This window comes from Equus przewalskii, chromosome 14 (assembly GCF_037783145.1).
Source record: "Equus przewalskii isolate Varuska chromosome 14, EquPr2, whole genome shotgun sequence".
Taxonomy (NCBI): domain Eukaryota; kingdom Metazoa; phylum Chordata; class Mammalia; order Perissodactyla; family Equidae; genus Equus; species Equus przewalskii.
The window spans coordinates 51,830,602-51,851,527 of record NC_091844.1 but is presented as its reverse complement, the minus strand read 5'-3'; the positions used below and the strand labels follow the sequence as shown (position 1 = coordinate 51,851,527).

Below are 20,926 nucleotides of genomic sequence, written 5' to 3'. Positions count from 1 at the left end.
TTCAACATTTTATAGGTGTGCAAGTATATCTTTTAGATAAAATCCCAGAAGCAGGATCATTGGATCAAAGATGACTATTTGTAATTTTTATAACTAGCAAACTGCCCTTCATAGAGTTTCAACCAGTTTGCATTCCCATTAGCACTTAGATACCCAAACCCTTTACACTACGTATTATCAAACTAATGGATCTTCGTCAGCCTGCTAGCTGGAATTTGGTATTCTTCTTCCTATAATTTTTAGTTTCACTTTTGTTATAGATCCTTCTGAGAAGGGATAACATGCTGATAGGTATGAAAAAAAGATGACAACAGATTTATTCTGCATATCTCAGAAGATTCAGAAGGCAAATTTTATAATAAATGAAATTTTTCTTTTTTACCCAGCAGAAATTAACAGGCATTACTGTCAGATATAGTTCAGGCTTAAATTAGAAACAGGGTTAACATAGGCCCAGAAAAATGCATACATATTAAATTCATGTAAGTTACTAAGAGAAACTAGGAATAGTTTCTCTGTTTCCCTTAAGTTTTAAAGTTTTATTATTTTTAATTTTAAAATATTAGGAATTTATATACACAGTTCTGCTATAAGGCTTGTTTTGAATATTCAAATTTGTTCCAATTTGATTTGTATTTTAGGGAACAATATGAATGATTTCTTCTGTGAGAAACATTAAGTGAACACACAAAAAATACATCCAGTTGCACCTACCAGGCAAGGAATGCACAAAACATGCACACCCCTTAAACATCTACCAGCTAATCAAGACAGTGTGGTACTGGCATAAGGATGGACATATACGTCAACGGCACAAGAATTGAGAGTCCAAAAATAAAATCACGTCTTTAAGATCAACTGATTTTCAACAAGGGTGCCAAGATCACTCAAAGGAAAAAAATTACCTTTTCAGCAAACGGTGCTGGGACAACTGGATAGCCACATGCTATCCAGTGAAGTTGGACCCTTACCTCACACTATAGACAAAAGCTAACACAAAACAGATAAAGACCCAAATGTAAGTGCTAAAATTATAAAACTCTTCGAGGAAAACATAGGAATAAATCTTCATGACCTTGAATTTGGCAATTGATTCTTAGACATGACCCTAAAAGCAGAAGCAACAACAACAAAAAAATAGATAAATTGGATTTTATCAAAATTAAAATCTTTTGTGCTTCAAAGGGCACTATCAAGAAAGTGAAAGGACAACCCACAAAGAAGGAAAAGATATTTGCAAATGATGTATCTGGTAAGGGACTTCTGTCAAGTACATATAAAGAACTCTTACAACTTAATAATAAAAAGACAACCCAATTAAAAAACGAACCAAGAATCTGAAGAGATATTCCTCCAAGGAAGATATGCAATGGCCAAAAGGCACATGAAAAGATGCTTGACATCATTTGTTGGCAGGAAAACACAAATAAAAAACACAATGAGATAACACTTCACACCCACTAGGATAAAAACTCAGATAACAACTGTTGGCCAGGATGTGGGGGAACTGGAGCCCTCATACACTACTGAGGGAATGTAAAATGGTACAACCACTTTAGAAAATAGTCTGGCAGTTCCTCAAAAGATTAAACATGGAGTTATTACAACCCAGCAATTCCACTCCTAGGCATATAACCAAGAGAAATGAAAACATATATCCACACAAAAACCTGCACACAAATGTTTATAGCAGTTTATTCATAACAGCAGAAAGTGAAAACCACCCAGAAGTCCATCAATTGAGAAACGGATAAACAAAATGTGGTATACAACCATATAATGAAATGTTATTCAGCCATAAAAAGGAATGAAGTACCGATACACATAACATGGATGAACCTTGGAAACATTATGCCAAGAGAAAGAAATCAATCACAAAAGATCACCTATTATCTGATTCCATTTTTACGAAACGTCCACAACAGGCAAATCTACAGAGACAGTGAGTAGATTAGCAGTTGCTTAGGGCTGGGGGAAGGAGGAGAAGGAGGCCATACCTTTTTGAGGTGATGAAAATGTTCTAACACTGACTGTAGTGATTGTTGCACATATCTGTGAATATACTAAAAACCACTGAATTGTACACTTTAAACATGTGAAGTGTACGGTATTTGAATTATATCTCAATGCTATTTAAAAAACCCATCTCCCAGCTGCCGTAGTTGCCCTCATGTGTATGAACCACAGCCTCCACATTTGGCCTTACCTTTCCATCAGATTTCAGACACCCCTCCTTTACCACTTCATAATAACTCACAACAGGTAACCCTTCCCACATCTGCTTCCAAAAGCAAATTTCAGGTTTTTTCCAAGGAAAAGTGCCATGTGTATTACAATATTTATATATTCCTTAACCATTTAACATGTATAAAAACTGTCCTACCATTTTTATTGAGTTCCTATCTTTTCTATGTGCTAATGATGAAGTTTTTGAGTGTTATGCCCCAATCCCATCTTTCCCATAGGCTCTATGGTTTTTATTGCCCAATTTTGCATATTCCAGAGATTTTTAGGAATGAATATGCCATATAATAGTAGAACTGTAGAATCAGACGACAGTGTCTCCCCCAAATATACCATTAATGCTATTATCAGAAACTGAATTCAAAGCTGGATAAATCAACTAGTTTTCACTGTTTAAACTCTTCAAACTAAAATGCTGAAAGAAATAATTCCATTTTGGACACCACGGTAACAATGTGGGAAAAAGCTTTCAATGATTATCATACTTTTGTTTTCTAGAGACTTTATGAATATCCAAAGGTGGTTCTGAAGGGGAACCAACAGTACTCTTTTCAAAAAGAAAAAGTAATTTATGGAGCCTAGCTCCCAGCATGCATCCTCTGCTCTACTGTGGCTGTTCCCTTCCAGATCAAACAAAAATACCACATTCATTTCAGCTTCTATGCTTTCATTCATCCCCCAGCACAAGGTGTCTTTCCCTTTCCCCTTAGTCTCACAGATCTCATACTCCTGATCCAAGTCCTTTGTAAATTATGCCCCCTCCAGCACCATTGCTTCAGTGGTCTCCTACCCTTCTGAGTTCTACAGCACCTATTGTTTGATTTACACAATTTTAGTCTCATATTGTTTACTCATTTCATTCCTGTCCCTTGAACATGCAAAATCCTCAGGGAGAGAATCATGGCTAACACTTCAGAATCCACACAGATCTTGCACAACACGGAGCATAGAGTAATGCTCAAGAAGTTTTTGCTGCTGGGTGATAAATAGTACTAAATCATGAGCACTAAATAACCTTCTAGTTTTCTTAGTTACGACTCAACGTTTGCTGACACAAATCATTTCAACAGCTTTCAAGAAGCTAAAATTTTAACTTAGCTGAGCTGAAAATACGTATGACTGCTAAGGAAATAAAATCCTGTAAAGCCTGCATTCAGCTGTTTTAACCACAAAAGAGGCTAAACAAGAAATTATAGTTGTCACACTAAACATTTTTAGATTGTGGACCCTAATTCTACATTATAAGATGTATGGGAGCAATTTTATCACAGTGACAAATTACCCCGAGGAGTAGTTTTCAAAGCTTTCTTTTGGTAGCAGAAACCTTTTTTCAAACAAAAGGCAGAGCTGATCTTGCTAGAGGGAGGTGCCTGTAGTCCTGCTCGCTTAAATCCCCCTCAGATACACACCACCATTGTCCCTGTCCCCAAACCCCAATTGCAATGAGGACTTAAGGCACCTCCGAGAACCACACAGGGCTGAGAAACACGCATGGAACAATGAGCAAGCTGTGTGAACAGAAAAATACCTCATTAAGTTTTTAAAATTTCAAACATCACTAGAATATAAAATTAAAACTTACCCATTTCTACTGAAAACTCTTAGCCACGCTTTGATGTTTGGTCCCAACAAACACAAACAAGGTACAGTAGTAAAAGTAGACAAAGTAACTGCAAATAAAAATGTTTCCAACACCAACCTAGGAAAAAAAACTTATTAATTTTTTAAAAAGTAAAAATGTAAAAATATTTTCTTATACTTCACTTTGAAAGGCAACCTGAGTCCTACCACAATGATGACTACAAATAATCTTACTACTGAAATGCAAGCTATAAAAAACCACCTAGCGAATATCTGGCTTTAATGATAGATTTCAGAAGTGCTAAATACCCTATGATGCACACTGAGACTGTCCATTGCAAGAAACCCCATTTCTAGATAATTAACCTTCTTCTACAATAGTCTCTGGAACTTTCTTTACACACCAGTGGTTCAACTTTAGCTTATATCAGAATCACTTGGAGAGCTGAATAAACTGAAGATTGTGGGGTCCCACCCCAAGAGTTTCTGAGTGAGGCCTGAAGAATTTGCATTTTGATAAAATGCTGATGCTGCTGGTCTTAGAACCACACTTGGAAGACCACTGCTCCAGTGATTCATTCTACTCTAAAATGAATTAAACAGAAACTACCATTTCCCATTACAAAGGTCTTGTCCTGCCCTCTCTAGAAAAGAACAACCGTTACATTAGTGTGTTATATATATATATATATATATATAACTATGTACAAATATATACATATAAAACTGTATTTTACCTTTAAACTATAGATATTAGCTTATTGAGTAATTAAATATAGGAGCCTACAGACTTTTCTTAAGAAAACAAACTCTTTTCAAGCACTTCAGAATCATATTTACTAAGAACTGATATGTTACTTATAATTAAATACATATCACTACATAAGTTCCCTTAGAGGTTCCAAGGCCTCACATTTACTGGTATAGTACAGTTGCTCATCTACCTCCTCCCCGCATGTGATTGGGTAACAGAAGGCTAGGTAATAGGAGCATTTAATGGATTAATTATTCCACTGTTTTTTAAAAAAATAACACTGCTAAGGAAGGGTAATGTGTCAGTATCCTTACTTGACCCATTAATTAAACACACCATGGTTTTTTGTCTAATCACCCACAGAATTAGCACATTTAGTAAACGAGTGTTTTAAAATATAATTGCCTTAAGATAAAAATTTCAGACTTACTCTATTAGTGGTGCTCCATATAGAACAAAAATTACATGAAAGGTGAAACAAGACATAAGAAAATAGACACAGCATTTCACAAATCTGGTTACCTAAAAAAGAAATGAATATTTAAAGACTCAAGAGAATGCCTAAAGAACAGCAAATGCTTCCATTTTACCTACAAACACAACTTATTCCCACAATGTGTGACACAGTCCCATGTTCTCTGGATTTGGGTATCCTGAAGTCAGATCACATGTCCTGTGCACAGTCAGACACACAGCCCTCAACACAGCCCTGTAAAAAGGCCTACAAGGCAAGCATCACTCCCATAATCCACCCACCCAAGCAACACTGGAGTCAAAAAGCATCCCTGTTGTGTGGTATGTATTGAGCTACGTTGTTAATCAGTATTTATAAAATATTTACCAGTAACAGAGTGCTAGGATACAAAACACACAAACACAGTCCTTATTATGTGGTGATACATGAAATATTTGCAGAAAATAATGACTACAATAATTTTTTTCATTTTAGGACAAAATTTCTAGGAAAACTGCACCAAAAAAAGTATACTACTAAATAATTCCCCAAGTCGTAGTATGTTAGATATAAAATTTGACTATATGGGTTCACAACACTATAACATCCACTTAAGACGTCCTAATTCCAGAATTAATGCATGGCAAGGATCTATTGAACGTGGTGGGCAGCCTTCCAGCAAATATAAGGCTATTGATTGGGAGAAAAAAACAAACAAACAGGTTCTCTTTACTCACTGTAAATAACCCAACGACTACTTGACTAATATTCTTCCATTAAAAGAAACACTACCTCCATCTAAAAATCAATTATCAAGAAATAAGCCTTACCTTGAATGACAATGAACTTCTTTTAGAGGACGCATTTGGTTTCACTACTAAATATAATACTAGATTGACGGCAGTTACAAAAACAGAACAGATGCACAACCATGTCAAGTGTGTTTCCAATATTGAGAAGTTCTCCAAGAAGAATGATGGAATGAAGATGCTTAGGATAATTGAAAATATGCATAAAGAATGGGTATACAGTAGTCTCTTGATATCAGTATCTTTCATGGTGTTTTCTTGAGTGGCTATCTAATGAAAAACAAATTAAGAAAAGAGGATACGCAATAATGACTTTTTCCATTATCCTAAATGCTCTAACGTCTAAAAACAAGCCATGAACCAAAGTCAATTTTCTATGGGCAATAATGTATTAGTTTCAGAATAAGATGCATATGTGTAAATGTGCATGTAGACTAATATGGTACAAATAGCTCTTGGAGCCTAAAAAACACAAACTTACTAATTTCTTAAATACCTGTGACTCATTTCTGCAACAGGGTCATGTGCTACGACCAATTAAGGAATTCAATTTCCTTTTTGTGGCCAAAATCACAGAGGTGAAAACAAACTGCCTGGATTAATGATCTCCCCCAGCTGGAAATATAACCTCTGCATTCTAAAAACCCCATGAATGGCTAAACTGTTGGCATCTCTTACCATTGTGGACCCCTGTCCAACATCACAGTAGTTCACATCTAGCAAATGTCAAGCGACACCAAGTGCACACTTGAATACTCAAATGATGGGTGGTGTAATCAACAGAGTTCAAAGAACATTATGCTAAACTAAGGCTTCCCAGTGCCAGAAAAATACCAAAATGGCAATGTCTGTTACAAGTGCTATATTCCAATCAAAAGTAAAGCACGAATGGAAGAATGAAGAAAACTTTCTCTCTATAGACAAAACACATATTTTCTATATATATTTAATTATAAATTACCAAACAGAGAGCTCATACATAGTACTGAGTAGTGTTAAGGACCTTATTAAAGTTATAGTTCACATTCTGGTGAATACTCCAGAAAAAAAAAAAGCATATATTTTACACACACAGAGAGGGGGCGCCCACTAACGCCAAAGGGCAAGCCCAGACCTTATCCTAACAGCTCTCGTTTAATTCACACCACAATCTTCAAACGCAAATATTTTACTGATAAGGAAACAGGCTAAGAGGCTAACAGGTTAGGAAACAAGTAAAACGTTCCAAGCTCCCGAGTGCCAAAGCCATTTCAAAACCCAGTCTCTTTGACGTAAAGATAAACACAAAGGGTGGAGAAGAGAATGAATGGCAAGGGAGAAAGGCAAAGTTCTTCACAGGTCCTATCCTTGGCTGACTGAGGGGTGGGGAGGGGGATCCAGAGTACATCGTCTCAACAGACACCCCTCTGGACATTTTTCTGGGCCATCCTCAGAATCCCAATTGACATCAGCGGATCTGGACTTAGCAGAGTGAGCGTACCCAAACTTAAATGTCTGTTGAATCCTGAGCAACCAGCAGGTCAGGCCCTGGCGAGCCCGCGAGGACGCCCGGCGAGACGGCCCCGGCCTCGGCATCCGCGGTCTGACCCGGCCCGGGTCCACAGGCATTCCGCGGGAGAGGAGGCCCTTCTGAGCGGCTCCCAGAGGAGCCGTCGCGGGAATGGCGGGACCTGGACCTGCAGCCCCACCCCAAACTGGGCCGCTCGAGACTCTCTACCCCAGCCTCAGCCTGCGGGCGTGGGGACAGCAGGGGACGAGCTGAGAGGCATAATCAAAGAGCACAGGCATGGAGCCCAGCAGAAACGGAGGGACAGACACAGAAAGTCCGATCCCAAAGAGAGCCGGTCCATCAGGGCAGCCGCTGGGACACGCCGGAAGAGTGGCGGCCGGGGGCGCCGGCGGGCCAGGGCACAGAGGCTCGCGGCTACTAGGGCAGTTGGCAGGGATTGCTCGTACCCCCGGGAGGCTCGCGAGCAGGGAGCGTTCGCCCGAGCTTACCTAACTCTCCCGCCCGCGGAAGGGAAACGGGGGATACTACCTCCCACCATTAGGTGCGACTCTCCGCCCTGAGACTCGCGCAGGCGCAGCCCTGTGGGGCGGAGACCCAAGGCCGCACAGCCAATCGCAGAAGTGGAGGGGCGGGCAAAGGAAGCAGCCCCGCCTTCCCGCTCCTGTTTATTCCTCCCGCGGCTTTCCAGGTGTAGGATAGGCGGGGCGGAGGGCGGAGGGACCGGAAGTGGGTTCTCGTAACCCGGAAGGGGGTTCCTTCTCTGGCTGTCCTCTTGATGTTTTCTAGCTGCTGCTCCTTCTGTGGCTAAGGGAAGCGTCGCGGAAGGATGGTGTGCGAAAAATGTGAGTTAATAGGCTGCTTCTGCGGGAGAAGGAGGCTAGACGAACCTAACTAGAGTTCTCCGGGAACTTTGCCCGTTGTTTGTTTTGCCTGCGGCCTCAGTGCTCTGATTCTAGCCTGTCTGTCTTCCTACTCTGCCCTTTGACCATCCTTACCCCTCCCCAACGACCATATAGTCGTGTATGTTTTGCATTCAGGTTGGTCTCAGTTTGTACCTCTTTGTCTATTTCCCTTGCTTTCCCCCAACCCCGGATCTCATCCCAAACAGCTTCTGACTGGCTCCCTTGCCTCACAGACCCTTAGGTGGGAATGGGTCTGAACCGTCACTTCTACAGCATCTAGAGTAGCCAGGTTTAGCAGACAAAGATACCGGGCGCCCAGTTAAATTTGGATTTCAGGTAAACAACGAATAACTTTTAGTGTAAGGATGTCCCATGCAGTATTTGAGACTTGGCTGTTTGCCGCTCCTTACTACCGAAAGTACTTTGTCCCAGAGGACTTTTAGGATATTCATTACTTAAAAAAAAAAAATCATTTTTCAATCTGAAATTTGAGTTTAACTGGTCATCTTGTACTTTATCGAACAGCTCTAAGTCAATATTCCATCCATTTGCTTAAATGCCTTTTGCATGAATACCAACCTTATGGAGGTGAGGGCAGGAGAGTCACCACCTTCAAGGGAGTCTGTGTAGACTTAACTATCTTTTAGAAAAGTCTTTCTTCCCTATGATTGCCATTCAGTGATTCTAGCGCCAACCCTTGAGATTTCTAGAAAAATATCTGATGATTTTTTTGATCTCACAAACCGTTTATATGTTTAAAAATAGCTGTCACGTCCCCATGTCTCTTTTTCCTCAGACTAGACATATCTGGCTCTTCTGTGACAAGGTTTCAAGAACTCTTATGCTGATTACTGTCTAATTAACATGATCCAATTACTGTCTAATTAACATGATCCATTTTGTTTCTATCCCCCTACTAGATAAAACTTTGAACACAGACACCCATGAGTTTGAATAACAGTTCTTATATTAGGTAAAAAAATGACCGTGGTTGAATTACTTTAATAAATTCTCAGTGTGCAGGGAATAATTTGGGGTTTCTGTATTTGGAGACTGGCATTCAGGATGACCCTCCACAATAAGGCCTCAATTTATCTTTCCAACTTGATTGTCGCTAACCCTTACCCTCTTCGCACTTCAGCCAAACCAAACTATCTTGCATGCCCGTGTGTACCCTGAGCTTCCCATGCCTTTCCCCAGCCTGTGTCCTTTATCTAGTTTGTCTTCATCCTCTTTCCTCCTCTTTCTTCACAGTCCCCTTGCCACAAACCCTCTCTTTTGCCTTTTCCACAAAGCTTTCCTAGATTTCCCTAGCCAAGGTTATTTCTTCCTCCCTGGAATTTCTCCTAGCTCTTTAGCTCTCAGTTTATTTCAGCTCTCAATTATACTGTTTATTTTCTAGCTTATGTTTTAGTTGAACGGTTCTTAACGTTTTTTGGTTCTCTGAGCCCTTTGAGAATCTGATGAAAGCTGTAGACTCTTACCAGAGTCTGTAAAAAAGTGGATATACAGAAGGTTTGTGTGCAGTTTCATCTTGTTCACGTCCCTCCTCAGGACTACTGTTAGAGATATCAGTGTACTGTAAACTCCTTGAAGTCTAGAGCTTTGTCTGATTTATCACTTTACTTTTCTCTGTACTTTGCACAATGGTTTATAGATCATAGATGCTTAGTAAATATTTATGGAATGAATAGATTTATCAGATTTGTTTAAAGTATGCATGTACATGGAAGCCTATTATAAACCATACTGTTATCCTACAAATTTTCCTGAGTCAGTCATCCATTGCCCACAGTTAATCTTAAGTCTCGGTTCACTGGCCCTGACCCCAGCGTTAACAGGCTCCTACTGTAATGTGATTGCTGCTACCATTGTGAATTTTAAGCACAATGTAGTGTATTTATTAGACAGTAAATACTAATTCCCTTTGCTTTTACTGTCTTATTGTAACAGGTGAAAAGAAACTTGGTACTGTTATCACTCCAGATACCTGGAAAGATGGTGCAAGGAATACCACAGGTATTTTTTCCTTTTGGAACACAGAAATTGAATCAAATACTTCTTGGGAAAATGTTTTAGCTTTTATGTTATTTGTAAAATGAAACGTTGTTATATGTACAAACTATTTCATCTATTAAGCATTAAAGAATACTGGATTCCCCCAACAATTTAGTATCTTCTGTTTAGTTCTCTCAGTTACATGTTGGGGTTCCTAATTTGGTAGATGGGAGACAGCAAAGTAATTAAATGATTTTCAAGCAATGAGTATATCATAGTAATTAATTTGATTCAGCTTAATTGGAGTTGGTATTTAATTCCCCCTCTTCTCACCTGATTTTTATATTCTTGAAGAAATTGTTTAAATGTTTTCACCTTCATAATCATTAAATACAGTGAAGATGTTTTCAAAGGGAAGGAAAAAAAATACTTTTTCAAGGTGTATGGCACCAAAGTAGTGGCCTCCAGATTTTCATTAGATAGATTAAATGTAGATCCATTCCTAAAGTCCTACTTTGAGTCTGGGAAATAACATGATTGCATTTTATCCAATTTTTTTATTGTTTTCCTAATAAATAATTCTTTTCTTCTTAAGTAATGTTTTAAGAACCTGGCTGCTAAATAGGATCTTTGATAATTTTGATATAGGCTGGTCTATTGGTAGGAGGTCAAAAAATTACATTTTTAACTAATTGATAAATGTTATATGCATATATTATGTGTGAAATGTGTGGAAATAGCCTACTAAAATACATTGTATTTTGATATAGAAAGTGGTGGAAGAAAGCTGAACGAAAATAAAGCTTTGACCTCAAAAAAAGCAAGGTAGGTAAAGGAGCATCTATAGAGCAGTCATAAATTTCCACTCTTTAATATTAAGCGTACTGGCGTGAATTTGCCATGCATCATTCTACTGTGATGAAACCGAATTAGGTAGTTCCTAGTTAGCAAAACCAGGGTATCTGTCATAACCTGCTGGTTTCACCCTGTTCCTCTTTACTGTATTAATATATGAGGATATTAGTGTTATTCTTTTTATAATTTCACCAGAAAACATGACTTATATTTTTCTAGTTCTTAATTATCCTATAAATCAGAGGCAGAGAGAAATGTGGAAAGATCATAAGCTCTGGAATCAGACCTAAATTTGAATCTAGACTCAGTCACTGTCTAGCTCTGTGACCTTAAGCAAGTTAAGCCCGTTTCTTAGCTTTTCTGAACTTTACTTTTTCATGTGAGAATGGGAGTAAAAATGTTTCCTGGGGCCGGCCCTGTGGCATAGTGGTTGAATTTGACGAGCTCCACTTCTGCGGCCTGGGTTCATGGGTTCGGATCCCAGGCGTGGACCTATACCACTCATCGGCTGTCTTGTGCCAGTGACCCACATATAAAGTGGAGGAAGACTGGCGCAGATGTTAGCCCAGGGCTAATCTTCCTCAAGCAAAAAAAGATGAAGATTGGCAACAGATCTTAGCTCAGGACTAATCTTCCTCAGCAAAAAAAAATAACAAAAAAAATGTTTCCCACCTTAAAAATAATTTTTGACACTATGCTTTATTATATCCTGTTGTAAAGATTCCATGGACCCTTCCAGCTGCCACCCCATTTCCTTGCTTCCCTTCACAGCAAAAGTTTTCAAAAGCCTTATCTACATACATTCTTACTGTCCTTAAGTCCCATTCTTTCCTTCAGCCACTCCTGTCAGGCCTTTATCCCCACCACACCCTGAAACTGCTCTTGTCAAGATCACGTGCGACCTTTAAAACTGATGGCCACTTCTCTATTCTTACCTTACTTAACCTTTTAACACGACTCTTTTTACACCCTTTTATTCTCTTGGCTCTAGGACACCACACTCTCCTTTCTCACTGGTGGTTGCTTCTCAATCAAGTGCCTCTGGACTCAATCCTAGACATTTTTTTTGCTCTTTATACATTTATAATCTCTCCTCCAGTGACTTTAGTCCACTGGCTTTAAATTCAAACAGTATGTTAATGACTCCCAAATGTATATCTCCAGTCCTGACTTCTCTGAGCTCCGAACGTATGTGCAGCTACCTACCTGACTTTTCCGATCTGATGTTGAACAGGCAGCCTCCTTTTCTTGCAGTCGTCTAATCACAGTCTTCTCATCATTGCTCCACTGTCCAGTCCAGTTGTGTGAGCCCAAAAGCTAGAATCCCTCACTGCTTCCTCCCTCTCCCTCAGTTCCCGTTCCATCGGCAAGTTCTTTGGCTCTAACACCAAAATATAACCTGAATCCACCTGCTTCTGTCCATCTCGCCGCTATTACCTATTCCAAACCACTGTTATTTCTTACTTGGATACTGTCATAACTTTGTCTCTCCTTGCTTCCTCTTTAGTTCCTTGTAGTTCAATCTCATAGTAAGCAGAGTGGTCTTTTAAATGACATGTAACTTCTTTACTCAAAAGCCTCCGCTGGTTTTCTTTTTTACATAGTATAAAATCTAAGCCCCTTAGCATGTTCTTACAGGGTCCTCTGTGATCTGGCCCCTCCCACCTCTCTGACTTCCTATTATACCAACTCCTGCATCAGATATGCCAAACCCACTCCCACTGGAAGAGGTCTGTGCTTGCTGCTCCCTCCTCCTGGAGCTCATCCCTCAGAGCTTACGTAGCTGGCTCCTTCTTCTTACTTGGATCTCAACTGAAATGTCACCTGCTCAGCGAGGGTCCCTAACCAGCATCTAAACTAATGTCTTTCTTCCTTCCCCTCATGTCTGCCACAGTATCCTGTTTAAAGTTTCGCTACAACACATACTACTATCTGAAAAGCGTACTTGTTTCCTCTTATTCTCAGTTTCCTCAGGCTAGAATGTCAGCTTGATGAGAGCAGAGGCTCTGTCTGTCCCGTTCACCTTTGGTATTTAGAACAGTAACCAGCACAGAGTGGGCACTCAGTATGTATTTGCTGAATAAATAAATACCTGTTTCATGACATCACCCCAAGGATTGGAAATAGTAATAATAATGATAAAGCTTTTACTACATACAGTGCCTGGCACATAAAGGTGCTTGTTAAATAGTTACATAAAACAGCACAGTAGACTTAATCTTCAGTGCAGCATCACACTGTGTATTGTTGACTGATTTATTGATGTCTTCTAAGACCATTCAGTTATTATTGACTAAGTAGTTATTTTTACAGATTGTACAGTTTTAGATACTTCCAGTTCCTTTATGCTCTCAAACTTATTCAGGTATCATTAATAAGTAGCTATTACTTTTGAGTAGTCTAAATATCTCACTTTGGAAAATGTACTACTGTATTGCGTTGAATCTAAGAGACCAAAATTTATAAGATGCATTATTACTTTAAGAAAGAAAAAGCTCTGCCAATTAATTGTAAGAGTTCAGAGATATTAAGATGTGCATCTTAGAATAAAATATGGTTTTAAGAAAAAGTAATCTCCAGACATACAGGTCCAAACAAATTAGCTTATTAAAAGGAAGAGTAGTGTCTGTCTTCTTTTGTGGGGAGTAAAGTGACATTCTTTTGGGTTTAGAAAAGTTAACTTTTGAAAATGAGCTGTCGTACCCCAAGAGAAGAAATCAGGTGTAGGATAGTGTTGGTATTCAGTACGTGAGTATCATGACAAAAACTTCTTGCCAATTTAGGGGGAAGTATTTCCGCTAAAGTTATTTTGCCCTCCAGTTACTGTAAGCTGGCATTGTTTTGTAGTAGAAGCCCTTTTATCCAAAGGGATTGGATCAGCTATTTGAAAATGTCAGTGAAAGTAGGCAATCATTGAAAGATACTCATACCTTATTTTGAGTTAAAGCACATAACTGCTCATGCATTTATCGGTCATTCGGCATTGAGACAGGGCTTTTGAGTATGAGCCTACTGATAAGAGTTATCATTTTCTCACATAAATCATAACCAGAATATACATTTCCGGTATCTTTAAAGTGGAACAAGAACTGATGCTGCAAAGGGCCAAGTGTTTCCACTTAGGATTTTCCCCCCATTTTTAACAATTGTCTTACCCATACCTATTTCAATAGCAATTTTAATGATTCATACTTATCTAGTCATCCTAAAGCATTCACTTAGTTTTTAATAGAATCAATCACTCTTTTTGCACCCACATTTCTTCACTTTCCTTGATATTTAATTTATCACACAAATAGATGCCAAATACAACTGATATAAACAGGTTGGGGATTAAGTACAACTGACTCTTTATAAACATACAGCTTACGTGGAAGGGGCAGAGGTGTGCAGGCATGTTAAGAGAGTAGCCAGCTAGACGAATGCCCTGCCTATCAATTGTAGAGTTTGATAGTGGGAACAGAGAGCGTGGATTAATCCCATTTGTTGCTTAAGTTTATTATTTAAGATTATATATTTTAATAATAATAAATATATATATTTTATATATTTTTATATATAAAATAATTATAAATTATTATTATTATTATTGTTCCTTAAAAGATTATTTAAGAATGTTTCTATCGTATTATACATTTTTCTTCCTTTAAAAAAATCTCTAGATTTGATCCATATGGAAAGAATAAGTTCTCCACTTGCAGAATTTGTAAAAGTTCTGTGCACCAACCGGGTTCTCATTACTGCCAGGGCTGTGCCTACAAAAAGGGTAAGTTTCCTTTAATACCATTTTTCTATTTATTTCAAACCTACTTCTTTTGGTACTGATTTGGATAACATAGAAAAGGAGTAGCCTTTCATAAGTCCTGTTAGTCAAACGTTCTTTTTTGTAAGGCAAAATAAAACTTAGAATTTGTTCATAGTTAAAAGTATATGTTTTTGGGGCCGGCCTGGTAGCGCAGCGGTTAAGTTCGCACGTTCCGCTTCTCGGCGGCCCAGGGTTCGCTGGTTCGGATCCCGGGTGCAGACATGGCACTGCTTGGCAGCCATGCTGTGGTCGGCGTCCCACGTATAAACTAGAGGAAGATGGGCACAGATGTTAGCTCAGATCCAGGCTTCCTCAGCAAAAAAAAGAGGAGGACTGGCAGTAGTTAGCTGAGGGCTAATCTTCCTCAAAAAAAAAAAAAAAAAGTATATGTTTTTGGAGGCCGGCCCTGTGGCCAAGTGGGTAAAGTTCCATGTGCTCCGTTTCAACGGTCCAGGGTTCACAGGTTTGGATCCCAAGTGCAGACCTACTCCACTCATCAGCCATGCTGTGGAGGCATCCCACATACAAAGTGGAGGAAGACTGGCACAGATGTTAGCTCAGAGCTAATCTTCCTCAAGCGAAAGAAGAGGAGGATTGGCAACAGTTGTTAGCTCAGGGTGAATCTTCCTCACACACAAAAATATGTTTATATATTTGTTTTCTTTTTCTCTTTTCTGATGCTGTTAAATTATGTTTTAAGCTTCAGGAGTGCTTTAAGTAAATCAAACCATTGGTATTAGATGTTTGATTGGTATTATTAGTTGGTATTACGATTTGATTGCTCACATTTTTTTTTTTGTTTCTTTGTTTTAGGTATCTGTGCGATGTGTGGAAAAAAAGTTTTGGATACCAAAAACTATAAGCAAACATCTGTCTAGATGTATTAATGAAGTTTTTGCCTTTCTATATGATTTTACTTTTTGTTTTGAATTTTTAAGGCATAGCATAGTTGTTCAGGTTACAAAATAACATGTTTTAAGACAATTAACTTTAAACCACGGAAGTTAATTGGTATTATTCTTTTGCTCTCAAGAAGTTCTGAACAGCAACAATATAATTAGTTTTCTGCCATAAGTTGTTATTTTCCTTACAAGCATCTTATCAAATTGGAATAAGTGGCAAATTTAACAAAAAAAATGTTTTCCCAGTACTGTATGCACTTTTTATTTATTATTGTTCATATGATTCTTATTATTCTCTTCTTCTACTTTATAGATATTGCAAAAGGGAGATTATTGATATTTTACTCTGATCTTGGCATCAAGACTTTTAATTTTTCCTTCATTCCCTTGTTGGTTGTACAGTTCTTAGAATCAGCAGTCCCTTAATTAATTGCAGTTTAACTGAGTACTTAAATATCTGAGGCCATTGTTACTGAATTGTTCCTTCGTTATTAGCCCAGACCCAAATCAAACACAAGTTGTATTTATGATTTTTTTAAATTTGTTCTTGAAGCCAAATTGCCAGTATCTTTCATATGAGGACAAGAACACAAGGGACACCCCATATATGCCCAAAAGAATACACTGGATTTCAGAAAGACACATATTACACACATTTCTTTGAGTCCAAACTGTCATGAAAGCCAGGGGAACTGTTCCTCCACGATGATGTATAATGAAAATGAATCATCACTCTTTGGGAAAGCTCTTTGAAGCAGAAACCAAACTTTTTTTTTTACCTTTTCCCTTGCCCCTGCCAAAAAAAAGAAATAAATAGAACAAAGCAAACATTTTGACTTTTTTTAAAATATATATATAAATGTAATATAGACTGTTGAAAGACTGCTTGAGGTTTCAAAGATTCTCCTTGTGCTTTGTGCTGCCTTCAGAGGTTCAGGGCTTTTGAAACCTGTATCCTACTATGGGAGACCAAAAAAGTATTCCCTATTGCCAAGTGCAGTATGTATAAACACATATCACTATAAAATGTGCGCCAGCCCTGGTGGTCTGGGGGTTAAGATTCAGTGCTCTCATTGCTGCGGCCCCGGTTGTTTCCTAGTCAGGGAACCACACCACTCGTCTGTTGGTTGCCATACTGTGGTAGCTCCATGTTGCTGTGATGCTAAATGCTATGCTTCTGGTATTTCACATGCCAGCAGGGTCACCCATGGTGGACAGGTTTCAACAGAGCTTCCAGACTAAGGCTAGGAAGAAGGACCTGGCCAGCCTCTTCCAAAAAAATTGGCCATGAAAACCCTATGAATAGCAGGGGAGCATTGTCTGATACAGCGCAGGAAGATGAGAGGATGGCACAAAAAGACCAGGCAGGGTTCAGGTCTCCTGTACACAGGGTCACTAGGAGTCGGAAATGACTTGACGGCACTAACAACAAATAAAACGTATAGAGTAGATAACATGATGATATACATAGTATAGATATTGATTTTTATTTGTTTTAAAAGTATGAAAGTAAAGTTTCAAGTTTCATTTATAAGGTTTTTTAAATAGTGTTTTTCTAGGTTACATTGTTATTCATATCCAGAAAGATCACAAGGATAATACAAAATATAATAAACAACAATAGCTCCAAGGGCAAGAAGTATCTTCTCATGCTTTAATCAGTTTGGGATTTTAAATTAAAATCAACACAGGGGACGACCTATAATAGGGCCCAGTCAGAGAGTGGCCCAGAACCAGTAAAAGTTGGGTTGGTCAACTTTGGAAGAGTACATTTCTTCGATATCAACTGGGACCTGGACTTCCCTGGCTTATATTTCATGTTCATGCCTTAAGTAGCTTCCTTCCATAAGTGATCCAGTGGCCAGACTCAAGTTCTCCTGGGGAGATTTTTGTTAGTATTACACCTCAGAACAGAATATAATTATTGTAAATCTTCATATTGTTGAAATAATGATATGACTGCCATAAATTGAGTGGAAGTTATTAGATGAGAAAGAAAATCCCAAAACAAACATGAACATAACATATTTTTTAAAAGAAGGCATAAAAACAAACTAACAAAAGATGACAGAATTAAGGCCAAACAGCTTTTATCAAACTAAATGTATAAGTGATGAAATAAACTTTTTTAAATCTCAAACTGTGTTTATAAAATATGTATGTTAGAAACAAATACCAATAAAATGCTTCTTAAGTGCATTCATTTGAATATGCACCCATCAAAATGAAGTAAGAATTATATATGTATATACATATAGAAAGCATCTGAAAGCTATTAGTAGTCTTTTTCTGTGGAATGGAACTGAGGGTTGAGAAAAGAGACTTAACTCTTTAAAGCCTATGCCAGCCACATAATACTTTTTAGCTTCAAGTTCCCTTATCTGGGGGAGCAGGAATACTGATAATTTTAGTATCCTAGAAATGTATAGTTACTTTCACTTAAGTGTATATATTTGTTTTGAGAATTTTAAGCAGAAGAAATACGTACATTTTTCTGCACTTTGACTTTTTAAATGTTTCTCATATTTGCTTTACCATTTTCTGTCTCGTGTTATATATTTTTTCCTTGTCCCATTTGCAAGTACGTTGCAGACATACACTTTACCCTTTAATGCTATATATGTACTTCATAAGCTCAGGCATACTAAATAGAGTTATCAGATTCAGGAATTTAACATTGGTACAATACTTTCATCTAATTTATAGTCCCTATTTCGATTTCATTTGTTGCTCCATTGGTAATGTTTTTTTCAGCTACAGGATCCAGTCCAGGCTCACATGTTTCATTAGCATGACACTTTAATCTGGAACAGTTTTTCAGCCTTTCTTTGTGTTTTGTAGTATTGATATATTTAAAGAATATAGGGCAATTAAATTAAGGAATATTCCTCAGTTTAGGTTTTTCCAGTGTTTCCTTATGGTTAGATTTGGGTTATACATTGTGGGCTGAGATACTATGAGTGATGTGTGCCCTGGTGTCAAATCCAGACTTACAGAATGTCCCTTTGCCTCTCATTGATGATGTTCTTTTGATTGCTTGGGTCAGATCTTGTCCAATTTCTCCACTGTATAGTTACTGTTTTTCCTTTTGTGATTAGTGGATAATTTGTGAGGAGAAATTTTGAGACTATGTTGATATTCTATTCCTCATCAAACCTGCCCCTCCTTGATTTAGCATGCTTTGATGTTTGCAAAATTATAAGTTTCTAACTAGATCATTCTTTCTGTATTAATTGTCATTCTAATCTGTGTAAGAGGTTTCTCTATCTACTTACCAGTATAGAATAAATGCTTTTTTTTCTGACCATTTGAGGGTTAGTTAGAGATATGATGCCTCTTTACTCCAAATACTTGTGTGTATTTCCGCAAAACAAAGGTATTTTCTTAAGTAACTGCAGCGTAATTATCAAAACCAGAAAATTAACGTTAGTACGATACTATTATCTAACCTTTCACATATTTCACTAATTTTTCGAGTAATGCCATTTGTTTTAAAAAAAAAAAAAAAGACTGGTCTAGGATCCAATCCAGAATAACCCGTTGCATTTAGTTGTCATGTGTCTAGTCTCCTTTAATCTAGAACAATTCTTAAATCTGTCTTTCAAAAATGTCAAGGTCATGAAACACATAGGTTGGTTATTTTATAGAATATCTCCTAATCTGAGTTTTTCTGGTGTTTCTTCATGATTAGATTGAATTTAAGCATTTTTGGCAGGTAGAAGAGATGCTGTGTCCTTTTCAGTGTGTCATACGATGTCGGTTGTCCCATTACAAGATGTTAGTTTTGATCGCTTGTTTTAGGTGGTTCTGCTAGATTTCTCCACTGTGGTTTCAGTTTTTTTCTATTAAGCATTTTGTAGGGAGATACTTTGAGACTATAAATACACTGTTTCTCAGCAAACTTTCACACAGTCACTTTAGCATCCAGTGATGTTTCTTGACTGAATTAATTGTTACTTTGATGGTTACCAGATGGTGGTTTTCCAATTCTGTCATTCCTTTTACATTTATTAATTGGCATTCTACCTTAAGGAAAAGCTTTCTCTTTTTTCAGCTTATCTTAGTGTGAACTCATGGATTCCTATTTTATTCAGTCTTTTACTCTCACTTGTTTTGATGTCAAATTGTCCCATATTTGGCCAGTGGGAGACCTTTCAAGCTGGCTCTTGGGTCTTTTTGACGTGTTATTACCATTCTTTAAGAAATTCCTTACTTTCTAGCACAAGATGTTTCTGGTTTATCTCGTGGGTTTCTTTTTTTTCCCCACCCAGCCCTTGAATCAGCCATTTCTCCAAAGATCTCTAGTTTCTTTTAGTGGAGAGCAGTGTTTAGATACTAAGATCCAGGGCTGCTGGGTTGTCATTGCCTCTAGGCCCCTTTAACAGAAAGAGGTAGGAAACATATATCTTAGAAATCACAAGTTTATTGATATCTCCAATTACAGTCCGACCCTGCAGGGTTCTTCCTTGCCTCTCCCCATTCCATATTTGGATCTTCCACAGTGAAAACTCTGGCTCCTAACATCATCAGTATAATTACTCATTTGCAAAACTCTGCATTTTTTAAATATTGGTCATGTATTTTGTAATTAAAAATAATTCTAAGTTTTAAAAAAAATCTAGGTTAGTCCACAGAAGAATTACACATATAAATGTCATCCATCAGTCTGTTATTACAGAATAAAAAAGCTTGGAAACTTCTGTGTATCTGCTGCCTCCCAGATAAATTTTGCAAATGAGCAAATAGTACTAAATACTTCTTTCAATTCAGCTAACATTTATTGGAACTCTTCTTTCTCATCTCTAGTCATACTGCTGTTATTGGTTCCAAAATCTTTGCTGATAAACAAGAACCTGATACACAACCCATCAAATTACTGTAAACTGTAAAAGTAAGGTGTGACAATAGGAACAAGGCAAAAACTAAAAGAATATTGACTAAAGAGAGGCTGGTTCAAAAGCAAAGATTCTGGCAAAAAAAACCTAGGAAGTAGACTAAGATGGTACTAGAAGAATGGAAATGAAGGGACAAATTTGAAAGATCTGATAAAAGAAGACTTGACAGGACTTGTTGACTAAATATGGGGGGCAAGGGGAAGGAGGTGAGTCACCG

General features: G+C 37.9%; 2 protein-coding genes across 3 annotated transcripts in view; one reads left to right on the top strand and one right to left on the bottom strand.

Annotated features, from left to right (window-relative positions):
* Positions 1-7,966, bottom strand: part of PIGF (phosphatidylinositol glycan anchor biosynthesis class F) — a 32,467-nt gene extending 24,501 nt beyond the window's left edge. Inside the window, exons 1-4 of one of the 2 annotated variants that reach the window (XM_070573980.1) lie at positions 7,841-7,966; positions 5,864-6,112; positions 5,010-5,101; positions 3,827-3,943 (exon numbers count right to left, since the gene is read on the bottom strand). In XM_070573980.1, the coding sequence (XP_070430081.1) occupies positions 3,827-3,943; positions 5,010-5,101; positions 5,864-6,091 (437 nt within the window). In that variant the 5' untranslated portion in view covers positions 6,092-6,112; positions 7,841-7,966. Of the gene's footprint in view, positions 1-3,826; positions 3,944-5,009; positions 5,102-5,863; positions 6,113-7,322 lie in introns of both variants that reach the window. The other variant, XM_070573981.1, reaches the window with a different exon arrangement.
* CRIPT (CXXC repeat containing interactor of PDZ3 domain) lies at positions 7,803-17,954 on the top strand. The gene is made up of 5 exons (XM_070573982.1): positions 7,803-8,194; positions 10,208-10,273; positions 11,023-11,077; positions 14,770-14,873; positions 15,726-17,954. The coding sequence occupies exons 1-5, from the start codon at positions 8,179-8,181 to the stop codon at positions 15,788-15,790; spliced, it is 306 nt and encodes a 101-aa protein (XP_070430083.1). The 5' UTR covers positions 7,803-8,178; the 3' UTR covers positions 15,791-17,954.
* The last annotated feature ends 2,972 nt before the right edge of the window (positions 17,955-20,926 follow it).

Excerpts from the sequence above, each read along its gene's own strand:
- CRIPT (XM_070573982.1), top strand. Across the intron at positions 10,274-11,022 it reads TGGTGCAAGGAATACCACAG|AAAGTGGTGGAAGAAAGCTG; the intron begins GTATTTTTTCCT and ends ATTTTGATATAG. Across the intron at positions 11,078-14,769 it reads TTGACCTCAAAAAAAGCAAG|ATTTGATCCATATGGAAAGA; the intron begins GTAGGTAAAGGA and ends AAAAATCTCTAG.